This window comes from Cinclus cinclus, chromosome 26, assembly GCF_963662255.1.
Source record: "Cinclus cinclus chromosome 26, bCinCin1.1, whole genome shotgun sequence".
In the NCBI taxonomy this organism is placed as follows: Eukaryota; Metazoa; Chordata; class Aves; order Passeriformes; family Cinclidae; genus Cinclus; species Cinclus cinclus.
In genome coordinates this window covers 4,529,266-4,554,755 of record NC_085071.1, presented here as the reverse complement: position 1 = coordinate 4,554,755, position 25,490 = coordinate 4,529,266, and the positions used below count along the sequence as shown (strand labels likewise).

Genomic DNA, 25,490 nt, shown 5'->3' with positions numbered 1-25,490 from the left:
TTGTAATGCCCAATCAAGAATTACTGCATTAGACCTCCAGTGTACCCCAGAAATCCCTGTCTAACCCTAGGGAAGAGAAGGGAAGTACTGCAGGACCAAGCTGAAGATAGTGTTCTTCCAGAAAAGGGCAAAACTCAAGGCCATTTCAGTGCTCTCCACACTGTCTCCCTCCATTCTTTACTTTTATTGTGCCTCTGAGCACAGGTTTTGCTGAACTGCTCAGAGATAACTTGTGACTGAGCAGCTTTGCTGGTGGCTGGAAGTACCTTCTTTGACGATGACGTTGACGGAGCTTTGGCTCTGCAGGTTCTTCTCATCTTTCACTGTCAGAGTGAACTCATATGTCCCAACCTGGAGGCCTGTGACAGTGGCAATGCTGCTGTTGGCATTCTCCAGCTTCACACCATCTGGACCCCTAACCAAGACAGAAGGGGTTTGGTTAGTTTTTGACCTATCCTGGGGGTTTTTATCAGTTTAAACTTTGCATAGAGTACTAGAGGCAGCCTTGATCTAAACAGGAGCCCAGGAATAAAGAGTCCAGGATAAAAAGCAAACTTATGTTCTCCAGTTGCAGCAAGATAATCTGAAGAGTAAGTGCAGGATCCAGAACAAAAAGCATAATTTCTGGCAGTTTAATGTTTTGGTTAATTTTAAACCAGAGGAACAATGACAACAGCATTTAGGTGGTATTTATAAATAGTGGTACTTCCAGCAAATTGCTTTGTGAACTGCACAATGAGCCAATTTTGTAAAAAAAAAAAAAAAAAAAAAAACAAACAAAAAAAGAAAAGGTGCAAAGCAAAAACAGTCCTTAATTTCCTGGGCTTTGCACAGACTTTGCATTGGCAAACAGAAAAAGCTACTGCAGGTTGCTCATAGGCTTTTTCCTGAATTCCCTAAAGCATTTCAGAGAAATTAGAGTCAGAAGAGAACTCTGCCTCATTTAAACAAACTGCAAAAGCATCGAGGTAAGAGACCCTGCTGCTGTTTCAATTACAAGGGTCAGTCTCTCCATCAGACCAAGAAAAAGCTCCACTGCTGTGAATGGCAACACTCCTGAGCCACACCACACACAGAGTGGGAGTCAGGCCTTGAGATAAAGGCAAAGCTACTTCTCATGCTCAAAAAAACTCCACTTCTTTCCAATCAAACATAAATCCTTGTCTTATTCAGGTCAGTCAGGTCCAATGTGATCATGACTGAACACAAGGGAGGTGTGGGGGTGTGACTTGTTTTAAAAGAAAGATTTGGACACACAAGATGGAAGGTGATACACACCGTGTTTTTTCCCAAAGAAAGAAGACTATCTTCTGGTCATCTGAGCTCTTGCTGCCATCTAGAGTGGTGCTGTCCACAGGAAGAGTCAATTCTTTATCTGGACCAGCATCTGCCTTTGGGGGCTTGTTGTTCTCTGGAAAACAATGCAGGATTTCTCATGTACACACCATAAAGGTGAAGCTGAAAACACCACCATTAAGTATTTCTCCATGATCCCCAGCACATCCCTTGCCCACTACCTTGTAGTCAGATAGAGTGAGGTTAAAAGGAGTTAAGAATTCCAGCAAGCATTTCATTCATACATCTGCAATAAAGTGAGACTGAAAACCAGGATTTCTGATTTTTGCTCTCATTCTGTAAGCGCTGCTTCACTTTTCCTGTCCCCATTCCATGACCAAGCACTGTGGGCAGACACAGATCTTTGGAAACACAATCCTGCCTTTATTGTAGGAAAATATAAATTAGGTTACATTGTGTAAAATAAGAGAATGGCCTACAAAGGCACTATTCCTACAAGCTTTATTTTGCTCTTTATTTTGCTCATTTATCAGCAATATACCAGCCCAGAATGGTCCTAAACCAGAGCAGCTTTCCTGAAAGTCACCATAAGATCTAGAGGCTGCTGACATTGCTACTCACCTTCAACCCCTGGAAGGGAAGCAGCAACAGCAGGTAAAGGCAGCTTACCTGGCTGGACTATCACAGTGACCTCTGCAGTGGACTGGTGCCCAGCAGAATCAGTCACTATGAGCTGGTAGGTGTAATCACCTTCCTGCATTGCAGAGAGCTGTAAGACTGGTGTCCTCACGCCCTGTGAGAAAATATATTCATGGATTAAAAACAATCCTCACACAGATGATGATGGACCAGAAGACTCTGAATCTAAAGTAACTATTACCAGCACATTCTAGGGGGTTATTACCAATTCCTGCTATGGGAGTAGGAGTCTGTGCCACCTCAGCATGCAAAGCTCTTGCAGCTAGACTTATGCACACTGACATTGTTGTGGGACAAAACAAGAGCAATGCCATACAAGCAGACCTTTTGGGATTCAGCAGTTTCCAGCTCCACTAAAATCTCTGGGGAGGCCTGTGCAAATCCCATACATTGTAAACCTGATTCATGGACTTTCTTATTCTATAAATTTTACAGCAGTAATAATCTTTAAAAGAAAAATGATGACACAGAAACAACCTCCAACATTTACTGTTTAGCACTGAGGAGAGTCTGGCTAGTAACAGCAAAATTTAGACTCCAAGATTCAGCTCAAAAGTTCCCACCTCTCTCAATCCTACTTCTTCAGCACAATTTAAAACTGCATTGTTGAAGAAAGGAACAGGATGCCAGTGGTGAGGCTGGTGCACCAGCTCAGCCACTAAACCAATCCCAGCTTCACACAGATTTAGCTTTAAGCACACACTTAATCATTTGCTCTCTAGATTATAAAAGACATCTGCTAACAGTGGTTTGATTATAGATAAAAGCCCAGGTAGTGAGCCACTCAGAACACTGGAGACCTGCACTGACCTGCATCTCCATCACCTTTCCTTTGCTGTTGGGGCTGAGCAGCCACTCGTAGCTGACGATGCTGTGGTCGTCCGTGCTCTGGTTGCCATAAAGTGTGATGGAGTTCTGAGGCAGTGTGATCACCTGGTTTGGGCCAGCATTGGCCACTGGAGGATAATCCACTGCCTTCTTCACAGTTAGGTTGGCAGTGGTGGAGTTGCTGGCACCATCTGAATCCACGACTGTTAGACTGAAGAGGGAAAAAAGAAGTGAAAGCACTGAAGAGTGATGGTGATGAAAGCTGAATACAGCCTTTTCTGAATAGAAACTTCCCCCAAATGTCCAATCATCAGCCTCAAAGTGATGTAAGGAATTATCAACAGTCATATCCATCTCTCACTTGAAATCTAACAACCAAGGGGAAACACAGAAGTGCATTACTAACCCACAGGTAGCCTGGACACAGCACATCTCCTCAGGTAGGCTGGTACCACAAAACACAACTACTTTTTGCTAAATCTAGATCTGAACATGCATCTGATTAGTTTATATGCCTACTGTTTAACAAGAAAGCAGCATTCAGTAAGAGGTACTCCAGTTTGTTTTACTTTAAATAGATCTGCTGATGCAGTGATGGATATCCCACCAAAATACAGGCCAAAGGAAAAACACAGGACAAATACAAAAGTAAAATCAGCTACCACCCATTGCCCAGCCTATGCATCAAACCATTAGGCCTCATTCACTTCTCTGAGACAAACACATTCCTTTTAAAAACTGGATTTGAAGACCGCACTTCTTCCTAAGCCTTTACCCAAAGAATTTAGATTTGACATTTCAAGAGACATTTTGTAGCACTGACAGACCAGCCATCATTTTAAGCAGGACTACAAGTCAAGAATAATAAGTAGCTGGACAGCTTATCCCTCCTGAAGTGCAAAGCTACAAAACTACTTGAAAGTGTAGGAGTGGAGAGAGAGAACATCACAAAATGGAGTTCTCTCCATGCTTTGATTTGTTTGGTTTTTTTAACCAGATTAACACCTCAGGAATTTCATACATTTCACTCTTAAGGGATGAGAACTCATGGATTCTCCCAGGTGTGACCTACCTGAATGTGTAATTGCCAGGTACCAGGTTGGTCAGTGTCAGTATGGCAGTATCACTGGAAACCTTCTCCTCCCGCAGGGGACCCTTCAGCTCTTCCCAGTGGTAGCTGATAATTTTATCATCATCTGTGCTTTCTGTTTCAGTAATGGAGGAAAACATACACACAAGGAGCTGGAAAATGCTGGAAAATTCACAGATTCCAGATGGTCAGTCCCCACTTCTGCCCTGGGCTTAGTGGGCAAAGGTATTTTTGGTCCAAGCCCAGAGTCTGTGTTATGCTCAGACACCCAAACTGTAGCAAATCAGTGCTAGCTGGGGCTAAGACAACCTGAATTTGTTTAAAGGAACTCCTGAAAACCTCTAGTGCAGGTCAGAATCACTGAAGGTGGCATGCCAGTAACTTACACGTTTGAAGTTTAGCCAAGAGCCCAATAATTTTGACTGACAATTATTTTTTGATTCTAAGCAGCAACCTCCAGAGCTTTTCCTTTTTTAGGAGATTGGCTCAGGCCAGTGCCCTTCAAAAGGGAACATGGAGAGGTGATGTGTGTGTTCTGCTCTCCTGGCCAGATAGGCTAATTCTTTTCACTAAATTGTGTTTGACACTGTCACTGTTTCTCCTAAACTTTATGCAAAAGGCCAGCCCAGGACCAAAAACAAACCATCCCTGCAGGATGCTGCACTTAAACCTGAAGGTACTCACTGCTGCCGTCGATAAGAGTGGAAATGGTCGGCAGGGAGATTTCCTGGAACTGTGGGGACACGATGGCAACAGGAGGCTGATTCACCCGGGGCTCTGCAACAACGACCCCAGCTGTTAGCATGACAATACAGGCAGAAAGCCCTGGCCAAGGAACTGCAAAACTATCAGAACAGCGATTTGTGCTTCCAGCATGTTCTACACCATTGATTGGGGAATCAATGCTACCAAAAGGGGGTTCAAACAGTGTGAACAGCCAGCACACCAGTGCTCTGGGAAAGCTGCACTGGATCAGTTTTCCCCTACTGGATCAAGCACCTACAGCTTCCTGCCACAGTGTGGCTGCTGCTCTGAAAAGTGAAGAATTTTGGTGCATGCTGCCAGCTGCAAAGTCACTGCTTATAAGGAAATGATCAGCCACAGCACCCAGAAGACCAGCCACACACTTGCTAATTTAGGGAGTGCAAGACCCGTCCTTTGCCCACAAAGTTTGTACAAGAAGACTGCAAAATGAAGGGGTTTTATTGAAACCTGTGGTTGTCTCTTTACACAGGCCACCTAAAAAGTGAGGCAGTCAGCACAAGATGCTGTATCTCCACCAGCTCATCTGCAAACCACATCTTACAATAAGGAATGAGATTTGACTTAACCTGCCTATGGTTGGGAATGATATTCCTTACTGGACAGGAAAAAAGGAACCTCCAAAGGAGCTTCAAAACTCTGGCTTCTCTTCAGTTTTTGTTCCTGCTGCTATAAGCTTTTTCTCAGAGTGCAGCTAGGTTTTATAGAATTAGTGACCTTTCAGGGTGAGTTGTTTGCTGAGCACTTCCCTATCACGATTACAGCTCTTTTATCAAGTAGCTGGTTTGATGCAGTACAGCAAAAATAGCTGTGTATTAGCAGTAGCTTCCCATCTCAGGAAATTATTTAATACAGACATAGATATATATATACACACACAAACACACGCTGCAAGTCCACAGCACAGTGAATTATCACCACACTAAACCAAACAATCTAACCCCATGGTACAGCTTCCTTGGCTTGTCAGACACAGTTGAAGTCAAGAAAAATCCAATCCCAGCACTCACTTGGATTCACTGTTACATTCACATATCCCTCTCCATGAGCATTTTCCCCATCCACGACGACTTTGAACTCGTACAGGCCAACAGTAAGCTGGAAACAAACACAAAAGATTATCTACCTACAGGTTGGTGGCACCCTGTATTGGAAGGTCAAGTTCCTGTGCTTTGACTCAGGCCATTGTGCTTCAGCCTCTGCATACACAGCAAAGGATGGTTTCCAGCTCAAAATGGTATTACACATATTTTTAGTTTACAGTGGCTATGAAGAAATCAGAGACTCATATTTCTCTCTGCCACAGGATTATCAGTCAAGCTTTATTTTCCAGCAACAAAAAGCAAACAGAAGAGAGATAACAGAGATTAGTTCAGGTTGTCTGGCCACAGGAATCTGCAGTAGCAGATTGCATTTGAGGTGAGAAGGGCTACATTTAAGAAGAAAATCTCTTCTTGTGTGTTTTTATAAATGCAAGTGTTTCTTTTCTTCCTTCTAGGTGACATGAGCCAGGCAGTCACCTCTTCACTATTCACTGTTGAGCCAAAAAGAGAGGGTGAGGGACCAGGTGCTGGATAACAATCTTGATACCCAAAAGTCTGAAGCCCTGACAGAGACCTGCACATTCCTTTCAAGGTTTGGCTCTGCATGATATCCTTGCTAAAGCCTGTAGATGTTTTTCTGAGTAGCAGTAGAATCCAGGCTGCTCAAAGGAATGTCTCAAGTACAGAACTGTATATTCAAAGTACTTAGAGTAATTTCCTTGTTAAGAATCCCCATGTGCAGGAACTGGCAACCTTTTCCCTGTTAGAGCTTGTCTAAGAGCAGCAGCCAGGGACATGCCATGAGGTATTGCAGGGCTCTCATTAATGGAAGCAGCAAGTTCCTCTTGCAGTGGGCAGTAAAAGGCTCAGACTATCATTCTGTTCCAAGAATATTCCCACCCCTTGTTACTGTTAATTTCTGCCATTTGTGTGCCTTGTCACACTGCTTGTAGGCAGCCTGTACCTCCTGAAATCAATTTCTCCTTCCCCTCGTGCCAGATCAATGTCCTTTTTCTATGAGCCTCAGAAGAGGGTTTGCAGTCAAATGTTGGCTTCCTGCCCATCATGCAATTTCCTATTCATCCTGAAATCCCATACAAGTCTTTCCTGGCTGCTGGGGTCCCCCATCTTCTCCACTTGGCATTTAATGCAACAGGATATAGAGCAGCCAAAGCTTTACCTTAGACAACTTCAGGGTCTGGGAGTGCTTCCCTGCCATTTCTCCACTGTAGTCTTTTGGATGAGTAATCAACTCCCACTCATAGGAATATGTGGTTCCTTATTAAAAAAAAAAAAAAAAAAAAGGTCCAGATGTTTGTTTTCAAAGCCTGTCTTTCTACCATGATAAAGAACTGCAAAGGTATTAAACATTTACAAGGCACATTCTGCTGCACTGTGGAGAAATGAGACAGCTTGGGCTGCGGCTTTTTGGGAATAGACCCAGGAAAAGAGACAATCTGTGCTTCTAAACTCATTTACTCTGGAATCAAAACCCATCTTTCAGCCTCCAAGGCAATAAAGAGCTTTGGAACAATCACAGCTCCAGGATAATAAGAGAGAGAAAAGCCTTATCACATCCTCAGATCCTGCAAACATAGGAATGCCAATTTTTGAACAGGAATGAATCAATCCCTGCTGCTGCACAACACAGAATACACCTGCCTCTGCAGCTCCCACTGTCACAGTGGACAGAGTTAAGATAAGAACTTTAAAAATACCTGCCAACAATTTGCATGATGAATGAGGAGTGTATAGAATGTGCTCCTCAGCAGGCAAATACCCCAATTCAGATTTCAATCACTTGCTAATATAGCTCAGTTCCTATCAGCAAATATCAAGAATAGATGTTAAAAATCCATTTCTTCCTCACATACCACCCAGAGAATGTGCCATCTCTTCTCCTATCTCTTCCCACAATTTCCCAAATCCACAGGCTTTGTAGCACTTTCCATTTTTTTGTGTATCACTATTTTTTCTAAGAGGCAGCACCAGGTAGTAGCCCAGTATGAAACTTCCACAAGAAAGTGCTCTCTGACAAAAGACATTTTCAAGACTGCCCTTATTACATGCCATACATAATGACTGTTTGCCTTTTCACATCCCAAGCCCTTAGCAGAACTCCCAGGGAAGCCCTACCAGGTGGTGGTTCAGGAAGCACAAATGCATTTAGCTGAACTTCATTCTTTGGCAGGGTCACTTCAACACTGTCTCCAGCAGAAACCACCAGCTCCTTCATAGCTGAAAGGGACAAGCAGAATTGGAAGAGGAGCAGGATAAAAAAATGCACATAAATCCACCTTGGTTTTAGCTTATGGAATAAACCCCATCTACAAATTATGATGTATTTTGTAAACATCCTGTTCCTCAAGAGACCTCCCATTTCAGGTTTTGCTCTGCTTGTCAGTGCAAAAGCACTAATGTGGGTTTACAATTTTTAGACAAGACCAAAATTACTCAGTCACCTCTCTCTTTGCAGATACTGTGCTGAAACATGGCCCTTGGGGACCTGCACAGAGGAGTCTCTTCAGTCAGGTCCAGCAGGATGGGAAGGGCTTGACTTGACAGCTTTTTGGCAGAGAAATCAGCTGCAGGCTCATGGCACTGTGAGACAAACACTGCTACTTCCAAACTGCAATTTCAGAGCTTCACAAATATATAAAGAATCCACAGAATTTCTTTTTTGAAAAACTGCTTGAGGGCTAAGAGAATTTTTTTAAAACCTGCATAGCTGCCACACTGGGTATGGAAGCTCAAGATACAAACCTGGTCCTTTTATTTGTATTTTCATTTCCACCCCGGCTCAAGAATTTTCTTGCCATTCAATTTCAAATAAGGTTGCTTTTAAAGACTACAAGGTAACCTTGAAAACTATGGCCAGGGACATATTTTTTCTGCTTTTTATTAGCATTAAGATAACCAGAGAGTTGAACACATTTCTTAAAAACACCTCTTGGCCTCCTCATTTCCCTCTTCCCTTCCCATTTGCTTTATATTTGTCTTTTTATTACTGGACCTAGGAATCATACATAGAAAATATGCTTTCTTTAGTTTGACCCTGTCAAAGACAATGTTTCAGAGGTATGCACAAAAAAAATCCAAGTTTAAAAAAATGGGCAAAAAAGGACCTTAAACATTCAGCTATTTTCCCACCTTTATTATCTATTATTTATCTATCTTCCAATTTTAATAGCTAGTGGAATTAACCACCTTTTCTTTTCTCTCTCAAATACTCCATCAGTCTTTCACCTGCAAAGAGTTCCAACACAAAAAGCAAATCAGATCTCATTAGGAAATAATAAAAACAAAAACAGACAAAAAACCCTGGGAAAACTTGGTAGCTTGGAAAAACTACACTTTACATCGTCTCTGCATTGGTTAGCAAAACCAGGAGGCCCTGGCTATGTTAGTCTTCCCAGCCAAGCCAATGAAGATGTTTAAAGTGTATTTTCCAGTTTTAGCTGGGGTAAGCCCTTAAAAAAACCCCAAACCATTAACTTGTCAGCATAAGCAGCCAATGAGCTTCCTGCCAAAAACATCCTTGGATGCAGCGCTTCCCTTACACTTTGCATTTGTTCCCTTGTAAGGGAAAGCAACCCTAAATTCAAAAGAAATTCAGCTGCGAGTGCTTCAGCACGCTGGATTAAGTGAATTCTGAGACAGCACACGAGCAGTACACGCCATTCCCTGTGCACAGCCACCCCTACAGGGAGAGCTGCCAAAGGGCATTTTGGCCTTTATGCATTTTCAACAGTCTGTTTTAGGAAATAGCAGTGTGAACAGAAACATCATCATGCTGCAAAGCAAAGCACAGGCTAACAGCCAAGTACACTGTTCTCCACAGCTGAACTGTGCAGAGACACTTCAGGGACAGAGAATAATCAGTTACACCCTTTTCTGAGCACACATTAAGATTTCTGCTCGATTTGATGGATAGCAGCATGCCAAGGCTACTGGAAAAACACCTCCTGGGACTCTGCCCCGCATCACATCTCAGCCTTCACTTTGAGAATTAAGATATCCCCATTAGTTCCCAGCTGTCCTCACATGCAATGCTCACATGCAGATTTATGATGCCCAAGTCCCATTCCAGACCTCAGGAGTTACTGGGATCCAACAGCACGTGTGCTGACACAGGTGGCTCAGAATTTTCTCCAAGGTACCACAATTATCTCCTATTTTTCCACACTGCCTTAGCTTGAAAAAGCCTGAGCAGGTGACATTTGCTGGAGCCCTGCAAGTCCTCACCTGGTGTCGTGGCAGCAGTGCTTGGGGCTGCAGCAGCGCTGCTCTGGGCTGTAGGAACACTGCCATTTGTGGGGACTCCACTGGGCACAGAAATTGCTGCCTGTGCCTTTGCTGTGCTTTTCACTGGCATGGGGCTGTCTGTAGGAAACACCTCAGAGTGAGGACGGGCATCATCAGGCTGACCAGGCTTCTCAGTCTTCCCTGGAGCTGTCAAGTCCAGTGCCACAGGGCTGGAGAACGTAGCCAACACTGATGGTGCTGGTGCAGATGTTCCTGTGTGGATCTGTAAAGGAAAACGTTGTCTGAGTTTGACCTGATCACTGAATGGCAGTTTTAAATTACCCTTCTCCTCCTCCACAGTTAGGGAGGCTGAAAAATCCCTGGTTTTTCCAGAAGCAGGAATTTTTACAGCTTCCTCTTCTCTCTTCTGAAGTGCTTCTCCATGTTCTTCCTCCACAGCACACAGGCCATTTCTAGCCCAGCTGAACACCAGTTAACACCAGACTTAGCTACAGCATTAAATAGCACAGCTGTTGATGTGGCAAATATAAGAGAAGATCCAGGTTCAAAACTGCAGTGAGAAGAGCTAAAAGGACAGAAAAGTGGGATAAGACCAACCCAAAAGACAGGGACCACAAACTGGGGTTCATGTACTTTGGCTGTGATTTCTTTTTCCTGAAGCCATGCAGTTGGCCAGCACAAAGCAGGATGATTGCAGTGGCATTTTTATGCAATAACTGAATTGTTGCAGCAAGAGGAAATTTATTTTGGAACCACTCTTCAAAACAAGGTGAACTGACACATGGAGTTCCCTGCATGCCTGCTCCAGGAGATGCTGCTGGGGCAGGGAGAGGAGCTGGAGGGCAAGAAGTTTGCTCACATCCACACAGGATAAGCCACTTGATTGAAAATAATCAGAGTGGTAGGAACAATTTCCTTTCTTTCATCAGAAAATTCCTTTTACCTAGCCCCATTCCAGTTGCTAGTCTGCCAGGCCATACTCCTGACAATTCATGCTCCACAGTGAAGTCCATGTGTGTAGCACATTTTTTTTTTTAGTTAACTCTATTTTGAGAACAGCTGCTAAATATTTAAAATGGAGCAATTTACCATCTTTGACTCAGAAAGTGCTTTAGAGCTGAAGTTCCCATTACTACTCCCCATTAGAGGAGTGATTAAAAGCTCACATTGGAGGAAATATACTCAAGCTTTCAGACCATGCTGTTGGCATTCAGTCCAGGAAACAGGAACTGGGAAAACACTCCAGACCACGGTGGGCAACATCCCTGTCAGTAAATGGGCTGGACTTTAGAAAACACTAAATGTTGTTTGTAAAAATAAAGCTGTGCTGCCCACACTAAACGACCAACCAAGCCAGGAGCAGCAGTGAAGGCACTGAGGGCTTCTCTGCAAGGTTTCTGTTTCAGCCTTGGGCAAATAATTTCCTCTTACCATATCTCAGCTCACTTTACTCACAGAATGTAAAACAATTGTTTGATTAACATCTGAGCTTCATGGATCAAAGAATCAAACATTATTTGTTAGTATTGCAGACATAAGAGGTCTTCCTTTATTTGGTTACTTGATAATGGCTTACTTAAACAAAAGTATGGATTCTTTGGAATCCATGCAGGAAAAATCTGGCATGCTACTCTTCCTCACTGGCCTCAAGACAGCTGGATGCCCCAAGCTGTATCATCTTCCACCCACTGACAACTTCAAAGGGTATTGACTCTCTTTAATCAAGATAAAGTTTGAAATGCTGGCAGGAGAAAGAGGGGAACAACCAGGCAGGAACTCAAGTGAGACAGAGTCTTTATGGACAGGAAAGGCACAGGAGCAGAATGTTTCCATGACTTCCTACCACTATGGGAAACCACTTTTTGCTTCTCAATAATCAACCCAGAAGGGTGACAAGAACAAGAGTCACAAACAACACATGGGACATTCACATTTACCTGCTGGCCACAGCAGAGTCCCCACTTTGCTTGGCAATATTTCCAGGGAGCTGAATGCTTTCTTGACTCACTTTTAATTCCCAAAAAAAACCCACTTTACAGTTAAGAGAGATCCTCTTCCTTCCAAAAGTCTTCAGAGTGAATTGACAGCCAAATGTCTGTGGAGAGCTCGAATAAGATAAGCTTTCCCTGGGGCAACATAACAGTCAAAAATGCCTCTAATGCTTGCAAGCTGAGACATTTCTTATCTTCACTCCATAACTCTGAATTCTTTTAAAGCAAAGAATAGATTATTTCATTCTTGGGGATAAATGACAAGGAGACTAAAAGTTTGCCAGCTGTCCTATCTTATTAGCTTAGAAAATAGAGAGAAGTGACACATTGGCCTGAGTCAACACAGGAGCCTCAGACAATTTTGATTCCAACCCCTAAATGCCTTTGGCCTGAGACAAATAGCCTGGTGTCCTTGTCTGAGAGTCCCATGTCTGTTAGAGGTACTAGTGCATCAGAATCCATACTGAGCCCAAGTTACTTGAGAGAAAAATACCTCTGTTCTGGAATTTACTTTTATTCTTCAATTCAAATAGGCCTGGTCTGAATTTACAAAATGGGCTCTTTTCAGAGAGTTGCTGTCTGCAGTAAGTGTCACATCTGTGAAGACTCTTAAGACACTAAAACATAGGTAATGTCACAAACCATTACAGAGTTAGTGCTGGTGGTAAAGAGAGACATTTCCTTGTTCCTCATGGATGAAAAGCACCCAGCACTTGCAGGAAGTGTGACAGCAAGAGCCAAACACTGGGCTTGATGTGAGGGCAGAAATGAGTTCTCTGGCTCTGTTGCAATGTTCTGGCTCCAGCTTTTCCCAGTCTGCCTGCAGAGCTGCTGCAGTGCTGCACTTAAATGCTTCTCCTGACTGGCTATTAAATGTGTTGCTACATTTTAAAATTGACAAGGAATTCTACAACAAGACAGAAAAAACCTGGTGCCTGGAAAACGTCACGCACTTTAATGAAAAAGTACCAATCTCCTTTAGTTGAGGGCTGATGAGCAGGATGCACTGTAGTTTATTCTGGTTCCATAGCACGGATATAGTAAAACCAGAACTTAATGCTCATTGCACATCAGCAAATGCCATTGCAGATGGTTGTGGAGCCATCAGAACTGCAAGAGGAAAATTAAAACCCACAGAGGCAATGCTTTCCCAAAACTATCATTTTCTTTCTCTCTGAGCCTGCAAGAGCAAAGGAAAAGGTTTGCCTTCCACACACTGAATGCTCAGCAGCAGCAGAGGAGAAAAAGCACTTTGATTTCAAATGTCCTTTCCTACTTCAGGTGTCTGATGCTCTCAGGTATGAACAGCCAGTACTGTCCCCATTTTCCAACCCTTCCTAAAGAACAGCATTAAACACCCAGCCACGTGATCCTTGGATTGGACCAAATGTAGCCCAGGAGAAGTTCTACTGATTTCAGCGTGGGTGTAACTTTATTTTGGTCCATAACCAACCCTCCTGGAAGGTCTGGCCATGTCCCAAGAACACAGCCTCCAATGTTGTATCCTTGGCTCACATTAAACTGCTCTTGGATTTGAAGTGCAAGGACAGCTGCAAAGCTGGCTTTGCATTTTGCAGGTAAAGTTAGATGGTTCAATAATCCCAGAAGTAGCCCATGTGGATATTTTAATTCTTTCTTCTCCTCAAAAACTCTATCTTAAACCTCAAAAATGCAAATGCCAGGAATTCCATCATGTCTCTGTATTTTAGTAAAAGATTTTTATTTTTATGAACTTGCATTTTGTTAAGAGACATGGACTTTCTTATTAGCAAAAATCATCAAGGAGAGTAAAAACCTTTCCCCAGCACACATCCAAAAGTGCACATTAATGACAATGGGAGCACTTCCTAAAGATGCAAAATCCTGCATGTTCAGCAACATTCAGAAGCTGATTAATCAGTGTAATTTAATTTTTGCAACCAGTTTACTAGACACACGCTGGACAGTAATAGGAGGATAACCTGGAAAGCAAAACTGCAAACAGAACAAGCAGGGAGATGTAAAAGCTGTTCCCCAAGAGCAAGAGAAGACATTTAAGAGTGGCTGCAAAGACATCTGCTCACATGTGTGACAGCTGAGAGAATGGGGTCACCGTGCTCAGCTCCACTGCCAGCAGGAGGAAAGAACAGGGAGGGTGGGAAGGCTGCAACATTACAGGGGAGAGAGAAAACTGAGCTGAAGTCGGCCCCAGATGCTGGGGGGGTTCTGGAAAATCAAACATTTGTCAGGTTTTAGTGCCTGGTTTCACACGTCACCCTGGCTGCCTGGGAGCTCCCAGCAGCGTCCCTTGGCTGCTTGCCACATCCTGCTCCAGGGTGGTGGCTCAGGCAGTCACAGCCCTACCTGCAACCAGGATTTGAAAAATTCAGTCATTTCCAGAACCAGAGGCACCAGTTTTGTACAATGCCAAATCCCTGAAACATGGCAAAAGCTATTTCAGGAACAGTTTAAAAAAGTAGAACTATATTTCACAATCAGGAGCGCACAAGTATTTTTGAGATAAGGCTCAAAAAATACAAATGTCACTTAACAATTCAAATGTGCCAAATTCTCTGCAATATCAAGATGTACTGGCTTAACACTGTATGTATTTGGAGTAGAGACTAAACTGATTTCATTCACCCAGTGCCAAGGTAAGCTTTGGTGGATTTGAGAAACTGAAGCACTCTTCAAAAAAAGAACATTTGGCATTAAGATGCCAACTGAAGCAAGCAGACTGACATCAAAGTACACTGTGAGCTCTATGCGTGACTCTATAAAATAACATTAAAACAAATAATATATTTAACTGCCTCAATTCAGCATTAAATAAAAACAGCTTATTTTATTGTGTGGATTTGAACAGGTTCTTTTACAGGTAACAGTTTTCAGCTCCCAAACAATTCCCACTGACATGTCACCATTCCCTGGGCAAGCACACTGTGTGATTATACAGAGGATAAGCATTATCACAGACTCCATCCTGCCTCACCTTCCCACTTCAACAGTTTATCCCACCTAAGAAAAGGGGGGGGGGGGGGGGGGACGACGACCTACCTCAAAACCCCAAACCACTGGCCATGGCTTGTTGATAGGAGGCTGAAAAACTGATAAGCTGAAAAGGTATCCCATCACTTGGGCAGTTCCAAGTCAAAACCTACCTGAAACCAGACTGAGGAGGGGGACAGCTGCCCCAGCCAGCCCCAGAAATCACTTACCTGGGGCAAGTCGTTGGCATCCTGTGATCTGTTCACATTATTGCTCTTAGGAGGAAGTGCAGTTCTGGGGTTCTGTTCTCTTGGATTCTGTCCATTTTTCAGCAAGTCTTGCTTTTGATTTTCTTTCTCAGGAGCAGCTCTGTTTGCCACTAAGTGCCTCAGGACCTGATCCTTCAAGCGCTCTGCTTCGCCTTGGCTGCTTCTGGAGTTCTCTGCCAGATCCCTTCTCAGGAGCTGTATCTTGTTACCTGCCAATCTCCACTTCTGGACTGATCTCTGCAGTCTTTTCTTCCTCTGGACAGGGATGTCCCAGTCAGACTTGTGACTCCAAGCCTTCACACCACCTTCCATATGGAAGTTTAACAAGTGCTGTGTGCTTTTTGATTTCTTTAAAAACACCAAAACAGATTCTGAAAAGCCAGTCTTGTTGGCCTGACACATGCCAGGCGTGGTGCAGTTCACCTGGATGCACATATTTTCCAAGAACCAAAAGGCATCACAGGTGGGGTGCTGGCAGCAAGTGGTCTGACAGGAGCTCAAAGTATGGAAACCTTCCAGAAGCTGCAAATGGTGACCTGCCCAAGATGTCAAACGGCCACCAAGCAGGATCTTCCCCAGCTCACATTTAGATCCGTTCCAGTTTGCATCTGGGAAAGAGGAGGGAAGACAGACAATTCTCAGTCCTTTAAAGCAGTGGATAATAGATGTCACCACTCTTGTCAAGATTAATTTGGTGCACAGGAATAAGGCAGGAGAGCGGATACAGGAAAGTAAATCTGACTTCTCAGAATCCCTACCTGCCCTTGCTATCCAGTACTTTCACAAGATTTTAAGGAACAATCTGCCCCTCCTACCTAAGCCACACCACCCTTTCCAACAGGGATGGAGAAGCAGAAGTGAAGACAGAAATGTTCCTGTTCCAGAGGAGCCCATAATGCCCACACTGAGCAGCTGGAACAAGGTCACACAGCAAGTTCAAAGCCAGAAAATGAACCCCAAAATCCCAAGTGCAGTTCTTTCCTGTAACCAGTTACAGCCTTGCCTCTCTGCCCACAGCCTGCATAGAAGGAAAACACTGCAAACAGTGGCACTGGCTTGGAGCACAGTACAGAGGCATTTTTAACCCTTCCATGCTGATATTTGGCATCAGATGCTTATTCTGACTGAATTTGCTCCACTTGGGAAGTTGGTAACAGCTTTTAGAAGAGAGTTCTGCAAGGCCAAGCCTTGCCACTCACCCTGCCATAGTGTTTTTCATTAAAGTCCCTCAAGCTTTGGACATAATTTCTGTTAAGAGTCAAGTCACTTCAGGTCTCAACTCTGCAGTAAAGCAGCAACTGCTTTGCATATGGATTCTTTTTTTCTTAGCATGAAAATTTTGAGTGCTTGCAGGGATCAGTGGATTAAAAGCTTCTAAAATTCAGAGCTCTGCAGATTAAGAACTCCCTAAAAATAGCCTAATGACCTATGGGACTGTTACACTCTGCTGTGTTCAGAATCCAAGTGATAATAGGTCATTGGAAGATTACTTTACAAACAGTGTTGCTGGACTGGGAATTGTGCAGCTGGCGAATATGGTCCAGATCTGGCTCCCTCCCTGTCAAGAATGGAGTTCTTGAGCACAACACAAATAGGAAACATTTTTCTCCATTCAAATAAAGTCTGAATTTAAATTACAATATCCTGACTGAGAACGAACTCAAGTTTACTGACCAAGTCATGGAAGACAGAGCTCCCTGTGGGTCTCTGAACCCACCACTGAGCAGAAGGGGGAGAAGCTTCTCACTTGAGCAATGAAACATGCAAAAGAAACTCTGCAAATGCTCAACAGCGAGAGAAGTTGACATCAGCACTTAAAAAAGATCACACCCCATCAATACACAGCACTTCCTTGGAGAGAGAGAAGACAGGGAATCCGTGTGCCAGGGCATCAGCCAACCTCATCACACCCGAAATGCCTGACAGCCAGACCCTGGCACCACTGTCACAGTCACAGGCAGGGACAAGCTCCTGGCACCAATCTGATGGAGCTGGAATTAGGACAGAATATGGAACCTGTGTACACACCAAACCCACGTGTATGCACACACACTCTCTCCAGACTTGGAGAAACAATAACAAATTGAAGAATTACAACATTCCTGTGAATTTCACTAGGATCTCATCCACCCAGATTTATGTTTTTCCTGTAAAATTCCCTTTCTGTTAAAGGTGAATCACCGTCCCTAATATATCCTGTGCATGAGGGAAATGTGCTGCTTCCCTCATTCCTAAAATCCTTCCTCCTCCACCACTGCTCATCCATCTCTCCTCATATGTCAGGCCTGGCTCACACATACCACTCAAATTAAGGCTTGATATGGAAGCAGTGAAATTCAGCAGCAGTTTCTAGTACCAGGCTTAGAACTGGGGCACACACAGAATGGGGCACATTTAAGAGAAAAATGTTCCCAGGGAAGATATCCCTGGTGACAAATCAATACCTAATACGGGTATTATATTTATTAATCTCAAATGTAAAGCCTGGACCCCCAGAAACATCTCCTCAACATGTCAGAGCCATGACTTAGCCTGGATGACACAACACTACCATGCTGAGAGCATTCTGCTGCTCTTTTAACACACTGCTAAAACAAGATCTGAATAATATTTTGGCTACATTTCATTTCCAGAACTCTGTTAATGGCCACCTGGGACATGTTTATTTGAAATCAGCCAATATGTTCTTCTGAATTGCTGTACATGGACATCTTAAAACTCAGATAACTCTCAGGAATGACAGAACAGGCATGCCAGGTCAGCACTCCAGATGTGAATTTTCCACAGAGACATACTGATTTTCACTTGTCCCAGGAAAAAACAGTCTATACTTGCATTTCATCTGTGGAAAGCAGGAACATTCCTGAGGACGAGTTCCCTCCTAAGCTCAGCACCACACAAGTCACAAGACACCTGCACAGTGGGTGTGCTTAGTCACTTTTCCATACTGTTTTTGTCACATCAGTGGAGAAAACTGCTCTTCCCAGGAACTCAGGAGTTCCTGTCCCAGGGATGCAGCTCACAGCTTTGCTGAGCAGCAGGTGAATGGAACCCACAAGAATAGCTTCTATTAATAACTTCAGGTTAACAGACTTGCCCAGGCAGTTAATCCTGCCTGATAGCAGATTAATGATTAAAGACTTGACTCTACACTTTTTAAACCTTCCACACGTCAGTCAGTTATGTCAACACAGTCCCCCTTGCGTAACTCCACATGACCACGCTCATTTCTAGGCAGCCATAACTCCTCCTCAGCTTCACAAACTCTGCTGCCTGAGTGACCCAAACAAGCTCAAAATAACTAAAACTCTGCAACGGAAAAAAAAATGTTCACATCAGGGTAACTATGTCCGTATAATTATATTTATTTCTGCACATGCAAAAACCTTAGTTTAATGGACTCTTCACTCATTTAACCGTTGGACTTGATGATCTCAGACCTGCACTGTTCCAACCTTAACAATTCTAGGAGTCTTGGCTTTAACTCTTCCAAGCACACAACACACCAACACCATTTAGAACACCCTCTAGGAGCCTCATAGGAGCTCTAACTCCAAACTTCCAAGAAATTACTAAAGCCAGGAAATGCATGCAGGAAGCCCAGCAGATAAGGAAACGCCATTCAAACACCCAACACTTTGCTAGGACCAGGAATATAACACATCTTTCCAGGGTCTAAATTAACTGATTAAGATCACACAGCTTATTATCTTAATCAAATCTGCCAGGAAGGTCCAGTAACACAACAGGCACACTGCAGCTGCCTGGAGAACACGTCCACAGAACTGGGAAACAAAGCAAACCAACCCCTTCTCAAACCAAACATCACACAATCCATTAGAGGAAAACTTCCATCTGAGCCACTAACCTGGTTATTTACTTGAGTAGGAGATTGGTTGCTCAAGTTTGAACAGGAAATAAAAAAACCAAACATAACCGTTGCCTGTAGGCAAATAAAGGCTTCTGACACACTGTTCTTGGGAAGAGCACTAAACATCTTAGGGCTAAAAAACACTCCTGCCTTTCCAGGTTGTTTTCTTTAAATTAAATTATTTTCCAGATTATCACTTGTTCCTTTTGTGAAAAATTAAGGTCAGAAAAAGCTCTGTCTGAGATACAAGCTACACTTTTGAGAGCTCATTTAGTAACTGCCAAGGGTGGTGGTTTGTTTGGTTTAAAAAAAAAAAAAAGCAACAGCTTTGGCTTGTTAGTTTTTAAAAATCAATTAAAAAGCAAACTAATATAAAAAGACAACCCTACAATGTCTACCATTTCACTTTTCTCTGAGAGTATTTTAAAAAAGAAGGACAAAGACTATAAAAATCTATACACACGGTTCCAGAGAGAACAAAAGAGTCACCTGCAGAGGAGCACAAGGCACACAGGCAAGTGCACAGGTAGAACAGCTGCAGAACTCCCAGCTCCCTCACAGCTTTTCCCAGGCAGTATCGTGACAGGAACCAGGCACTGATGCTGGGCTTGGCTTCCAACTTCTTCTCCATGGCCTTTGTGGGCAGCAGTGGGGTTCTAGAAACATGTAGGGTATGAGACACAAAGCATCCAGTGGCAATTGAAATGTTCCTGCACAGATCCAGCGAGACTGCAAAGTGAACAGAGCATTTGAGGAGGAAAAGAAATGTCTTATCAGCTGTGATTAGTCCAGCTGTTGCTAAGGAACTATCATTATCTGATACCCAAATGAAACCTGTAGTGGCACAGCTCCCAGTGCTGAGCGCAGAGGACTTTCCCTTACGGTTTTCTCTTCCAGACCCCATTTTTCAACTGATATCACAGTAGCTGTCCACTGGATTCCAAACAGGCATTTGGGAAATTTCAGTTTCAAATATGCCTGTGGATTGGACACCGAGACAGCAGCACGAGGATAACACAGGCACTGACAAGCCCTGCACATCTGCCCAGCAGTGTCATTGCAGGCACGTCTGTGGTGGCTGGTGCCATCCAGAAAAGGGGAAACGAGAGCACATCAACGTTGGGAAACTGGGAGCTAACGCCCTGGTTTGCTTCTTGTTTTGCTCCACAGATCGCCAAACTTCTATGCCTTTCTAGTGCCAAAGGCTATTTAACAGCCTCATATGTTAACTGAATGTAAATTATCTCTAGGAGATGCGGTAGAAGAACGTTAATTATTACACAGGTAATAAATAGTATGTATGTTAAGGGAGCAACAAAAGCACCATCAGGTACTAAATAGCACTAAATCTACCAGTTCTGAAGAATCCAAAGGGAATGCTGCTACAGGGAATGCTACTAGAACCAGATCCACCAGCGCTCCTCAAGCACTCTGAGCTTGTTACACCTCGAGGAATGACACTCAACCGTCCGCAGCAGAGGGGGAACAAACACGGCAGGAAAACTTCACGGAGATAAACCCGCGCCCGTTCAGCCAACAGGTCCTTGAGGAAACTTTTCGCCGCCCCAACCCCCCGGTCCCCGCACCTGCCCGGCCGGAGCCCCCGGGGCCGGGCCCGGGCCCCGGGGACGCGGCAGCGCCCCGGGCCGCCGATGAGTACGTACCAAGGGCGCATGGCGAGGCTCAGCGGCTCCTCGGCGAGCTCAAGCGGGCACCGGGCGCCGGGCTCGGTCGGGGCTCCGGCGCGGCGAGCCCGGGGGCACCGCGGCCTCCTGCCCCGCGGCCATGGCGGTGCCCGCGCACGCTCACCCGGAAGCTGAACCGCTGCCTCCCGGCACTAGAGCTGGGTCCGGCCGTAAGGGCAGTGCCAGGGCTGCGGAGCCGCGGGTCGCAGCCGCTCGCTCCCCGCCGCCGGTCCCGGTCGCACCGGGCGGGGCGAGCGCGGGGGCCGCGCAGCCACAGGTGATTTGCCCACAGTTCCGCGTGGAGGCGGTGGCTTCGAGCACCGCCCAACAAGGCGGCACGCGGTTGGTCGGCGGCGCGGAAGAGGCGCGCGGATTGGCTGTGGGGGCAGGTGGCGCGCGCCCGCAGGCGGGGCGCTGTGAGGGAAGGGGCTGGAGCCTTGGGGGAAGGCTGCACGTTTTGCCTTCTAGTCCTTCAGCCGCGCTTCCCGGCCATGGCCTCGGACTCCGGGGATGGCCACGCCACGCTGAAGCGGTGCCTTGGTGTGCTCAGAGACGCGAGGAACGACAGCGAGCAGTTCGCAGCACTGCTCCTGGTAAGGAACCGCGGAATTGCCTCAGGAGCGGGCAAAGGGGAGGCCAAGCACTCTACTGGACACCGGAGTGCCTGGGGGACGGGGAGGTGGGCATTGGGAGCTTAGAGCAAGCTGTGTCAGAGCTTTGGGGTTCACTTCAGCAAAGCGAGGCAGCCTGGCATTGACCTGGCTGTGCGGAGGGTTGGTCAGTGCTGCCACGCTTTTGGAACCGTGGTAAATCTCTGGATTAGCACTTGGGCCACGTGCCAGCTCAGTGGGTACTTCCCTGCACTAATTATCATTGTTTTGACTTCTGATTTGCAAGTTCTATCTTACATATGTACCAAATCCTTTTGCTGTGCTCATGCCCACTGCTGTTTTGCCTCGTAGGTTACCAAAGCAGTCAGGGCTGGAGAAGTGGATGCCAAGACCCGTCGCCAGATCTTCGATGCGATCGGATTCACGTTCCCGACCCGCCTGCTGACCTCCCGGCAGCCCCCAGATGGCTGCCCCCCGCACACCTTCCGTGCCTTCGGCCTCACCCTGCTGGCCTGTTTCTGCACCGACCCGGAGCTAGCTGGGCACTCCCAGATCCTGAACAAAATCCCAACCTTCAATGACATCCTGCTTTCCCCCTGCGACCCGGACAGTATATCTATGGTCGATGATGTGTACCAGTGCCTCAGTGCTGTCCTGGCCACAGCCAGGGGTCCCAGGGAGTTGGTGACCAAAGGGACAGTGTCTGCCTTGTGCCAGGCCTACCTGAATGGGGGTCACGGCTCTGACCGTGCCCTCACACTGCTTGTGGGGCTGTTAGCCATAGCAGAGGCCAAGTGCTGGCAAAGAGATGCTCCACAGCTCCTGGCTGTGCTCAGCAAGCTCTCTGGTGACTTCCTCAAGGCTGAAGACATGACCAAATTTGAGCTCTGTGAAGTTCTGCCTCACTTCATCCCCTTGTCACCTCCTCTCACAGAGAATTCACAGGGCTCTGAGTGCCTCTGCAGACTTTACAAAGGGCTGGCTGATGTTTTGGGCAGTAAACTCAGCCAGTCGCAGCGAGACCCCGCTCTGAAGCTCACGGCCAGCCTCGTGCAGGCCTGTGGGGCTGAGTGGATCCCAGCAGGGAGTGCTGGCAGCAAGTTCCTGGCCCTGCTGGTGAACTTGGCTTGTGTGGAGGTCCGCCTCACCCTGGAGGAGCCAGGTCCTTTGGAGATGGAGGGGAAGAAAGAAGTGGTGACAGCCTGCTATGTCATTATGGAGATGGGGATCCAGGAGTGCCTGAGGGAAGAGAACCCTCTGCTAGAAAATGTGCAGAAAATGCAACTCATGAGGATTATGGAGGAGGCATTTGGAGCTGTAATATTCTACTTGAAAGAGGTAATGCAGGGCAGGCTGGCAGGGGGTGTCTCTATACAGAGTAAAGCCCACTGTGGTTTCCAGACCTGTAGTAGTTGATGTACAGTGACAATAATGTATCACTTTGCTTTCTTCATGCAGGTTAAACAGGAGGAGCTGCAAGATCCTTTCATCTTTGCCTCTGTTCGAGTCCTTGGAGCTTGGATGGCAGAAGAGACATCCTCCCTCAAGCAGGAAATCTGTGAGCTCTTGCCTTTCCTTGTTGATTATGCCAGAAAGCTTTTCAAGGAGGGCAGCCCAGCAGTGAGTCCTCCCCAGGCAGAGCTGGTCAGCACCAAGGGCTCTGTCTTAGCCCAGGATGCTCTGAGGTGAGCATTTTAAACACATATTTGTTGCATTTTAGTGCAAACCTGCTCAAATATTTTTTCTATTTTCACTCTCCCAGCAGTGCCAGTTCCATGGGGCTTTCTCTCCTGAGATGGATGTAAATGTAGGGCTTAGACCCATTCTACCTCATGCTCCCAGTTTCTTTCCCCTTACAGATTTCTGCTACCTGGATTTTGCCATTTGACAGCAGAGGACAGGCCCCGGGACATCCTCGTCTCTGAAGGGGCACCAGCACTGCTGTGTGAGTACTTCCTGCAGCAGTGGGAGGTTCTGACCTCCAAGTCCACGGCCCCAGCGCCCCTGACAAGCACTGAAATGAGTCTCCAGACCGTGTGTGGGGTTTTCCTTAACCTGGTTGTGACTGCTCCGGACCTGGTCAGGTAACAGAGCTGTAGGAGCTGGCTCTGAGGTTGGCAGTGGGAAGAAAGGATACCTTGTGTACTGAGCTTGAGGATCTGTTAACATGCTATGCTGAAAAAGGGATGTTTCTTTTTCAACCCAAATTGCATTACATTTTTTGGTGCTGTGTTTAACCTTGACATTCTTAGGTGCTTCTGTCTCTGCTCAGGAAACGTGTCAAAAAGGGTTTATTTTCTCTCTAGGCATGACAAAACATTTTCCTCCTTGATGGATGTGTTGCTCAACTCTCTTCCACTTCTGCTGCCTCAGAAGCATCACCTGGTTCTGGCAGCAAATGTTGCCACTCTGGGGCTGTTGATGGCCAGGATCCTCGTGGGGTCAGCAGGTAAAGGAAGTTCCCATTGGCAAAGCCCACGTCGTGCTGCATGGGCAGAGCCCAGCAGCCAGGAATCTGGGCTGGAGAAAGCACATAGAAGGAAAACTGGTCCAGTTTTTCACTAGAAAAGTGATAATCCAAAAATGTTCAGGAGCAAAGAATTCATGAAACATTCAGCAAGCTGATGTGCTGGGACGAAGAGCTTCCTAGGGCAGGAAGATTTTGTCCTGCTCCACACAGCCCCACCTCAGGGCCCTTCTTTGAGTGAGCAAATTGTAACGTTCATTTCCTTTTCCTTTCAGCCCTTCAAGGCACGAAGTCTGCCAAGGAGTTTTTTGGAGCTGCCATTCGCTTCCTCTCCCAGGCGCACACAGCCCAGGCAGACCCCAACAGCGATGGCCTGGCCTTGGCAGTGTCACCCACCTACGTGAGTGCCTGGGATGACATCTGTGAGCTCTGGTTCCTGGGAATGCAGGCCTTGGCCAGCTGCATCCCGCTTTTCCCCTGGCTGCCACACGCTGCTCTCCAGGCGCGCTGGCTGCAGGGACTCTCACAGTTGCTCTCCCGTGTTGCTCCCTCCTCTGTGGATTTTGAGCTTGTCACTGCTTTCCAGGCTGTGCTGGTGGAGCTGGCCAGAGCCAGTGAGCAGTGCAGGGATGTGATCCTGTCCCACCATGGCACAGAGTGGGCCAGTCTGTATGGAATGGCAGCTCTGGAACAGTGTCTGGCCAAGCAGGGAGGAGCCAGCAGCACTCTAGATGGGAAATGAAGCCAGACACCTGCACCGGGTCTGTTCAACACTTCCACCATACTCTTTGCTGCCAGATAGGCACAAAAAAACCCCCAAACATTTAAATGACCCAACTTTACAGAACTGGAGTGATGCAGCAGCATCCAGCATGATCAGCACTGCCCACATCGGGGTGCAGAACTGCTGCTGCCTCAGAACATTTCACCATGCCCTTGCTTGACCTGTTGTGAGGATTTATCTGTAAAAACAGCCTGATTTTGTTATTAAAGACATTGTGTCAGTTTGTTTTTCAGACTCCTCAGTGCTGGAATTTCTTTCCGGGGCCCTGACAGAATTTTCTTCCCAGGGCCCTGACAGAATGCTTGCATCTCCTGTTAATTGTGGTCACAGTTTTGCCAAAGTAAACCCTGCAGGTTTTCACCTTATTTTCACCTGAGTCCTGAACGTATTAGTAAACAACTTGGCACAGACCCCTGAAAAAGGCAGAGATTGGAAAAGCTTTATTACTGATAGCACTGGGAGTAACTCCTTGTGACTTGAAGATGCCATGCTGATGGATGATCCCCCAGAATCCACACCTAGAAAACTTTCCAGCACTAGTTGCTTTGCCTTTTTTGCCCCATAAAACACCTGCACAAAGTACATCCATGTGATTATCAGTTTGCTCCCTCTTGCTGCCAGGATGGGATGTACAGGGAGAATTTTCCACTCTTGAAGGATTCAATCTGTCTCTGCTCCCTTTAGGGTGTGAAAGCCAAAATGAGTGAATTCCCCCTTGATGATTCCCTACAGACCAAAGAACATCTTGCTTTACAGAAGCGAAAGGCCACATGGAGTAAATCTCTTGTAGCACCGGTGTTACAGCTTGGCCTTCCAGTTCTCCGGTACCGCGTTATCCCTACGATATTTCCCAGAGGGAGC

The 25,490-nt window shown here is 45.8% G+C and overlaps 2 protein-coding genes across 4 annotated transcripts in view; one reads left to right on the top strand and one right to left on the bottom strand.

The window, feature by feature from the left end:
• KIAA0319L (KIAA0319 like) overlaps positions 1–20,989 on the bottom strand; it is a 29,851-nt gene extending 8,862 nt beyond the window's left edge. The window contains exons 1-13 of one of the 3 annotated variants that reach the window (XM_062508847.1): positions 20,747–20,989; positions 19,572–19,811; positions 15,173–15,819; positions 9,964–10,246; positions 7,855–7,956; positions 6,899–6,996; positions 5,686–5,773; positions 4,598–4,690; positions 3,896–4,028; positions 2,806–3,034; positions 1,966–2,089; positions 1,279–1,411; positions 267–415 (exon numbers count right to left, since the gene is read on the bottom strand). In XM_062508847.1, coding sequence (XP_062364831.1) covers positions 267–415; positions 1,279–1,411; positions 1,966–2,089; positions 2,806–3,034; positions 3,896–4,028; positions 4,598–4,690; positions 5,686–5,773; positions 6,899–6,996; positions 7,855–7,956; positions 9,964–10,246; positions 15,173–15,819; positions 19,572–19,713 — 2,221 coding nt within the window. In that variant the 5' untranslated portion in view covers positions 19,714–19,811; positions 20,747–20,989. Of the gene's footprint in view, positions 1–266; positions 416–1,278; positions 1,412–1,965; positions 2,090–2,805; positions 3,035–3,895; positions 4,029–4,597; positions 4,691–5,685; positions 5,774–6,898; positions 6,997–7,854; positions 7,957–8,180; positions 8,320–9,963; positions 10,247–15,172; positions 15,820–19,571; positions 19,812–20,746 lie in introns of those variants that run through there. The other 2 variants (XM_062508846.1, XM_062508848.1) reach the window with 2 other exon arrangements.
• Positions 20,990–21,213: 224 nt separating this feature from the next.
• NCDN (neurochondrin) lies at positions 21,214–24,861 on the top strand. The gene is made up of 6 exons (XM_062509038.1): positions 21,214–21,360; positions 21,730–22,716; positions 22,837–23,063; positions 23,238–23,462; positions 23,685–23,827; positions 24,121–24,861. Exons 1-6 carry the CDS (start codon positions 21,259–21,261, stop codon positions 24,585–24,587), a joined length of 2,151 nt encoding a protein of 716 aa, XP_062365022.1. The 5' UTR covers positions 21,214–21,258; the 3' UTR covers positions 24,588–24,861.
• Positions 24,862–25,490: the final 629 nt, after the last annotated feature.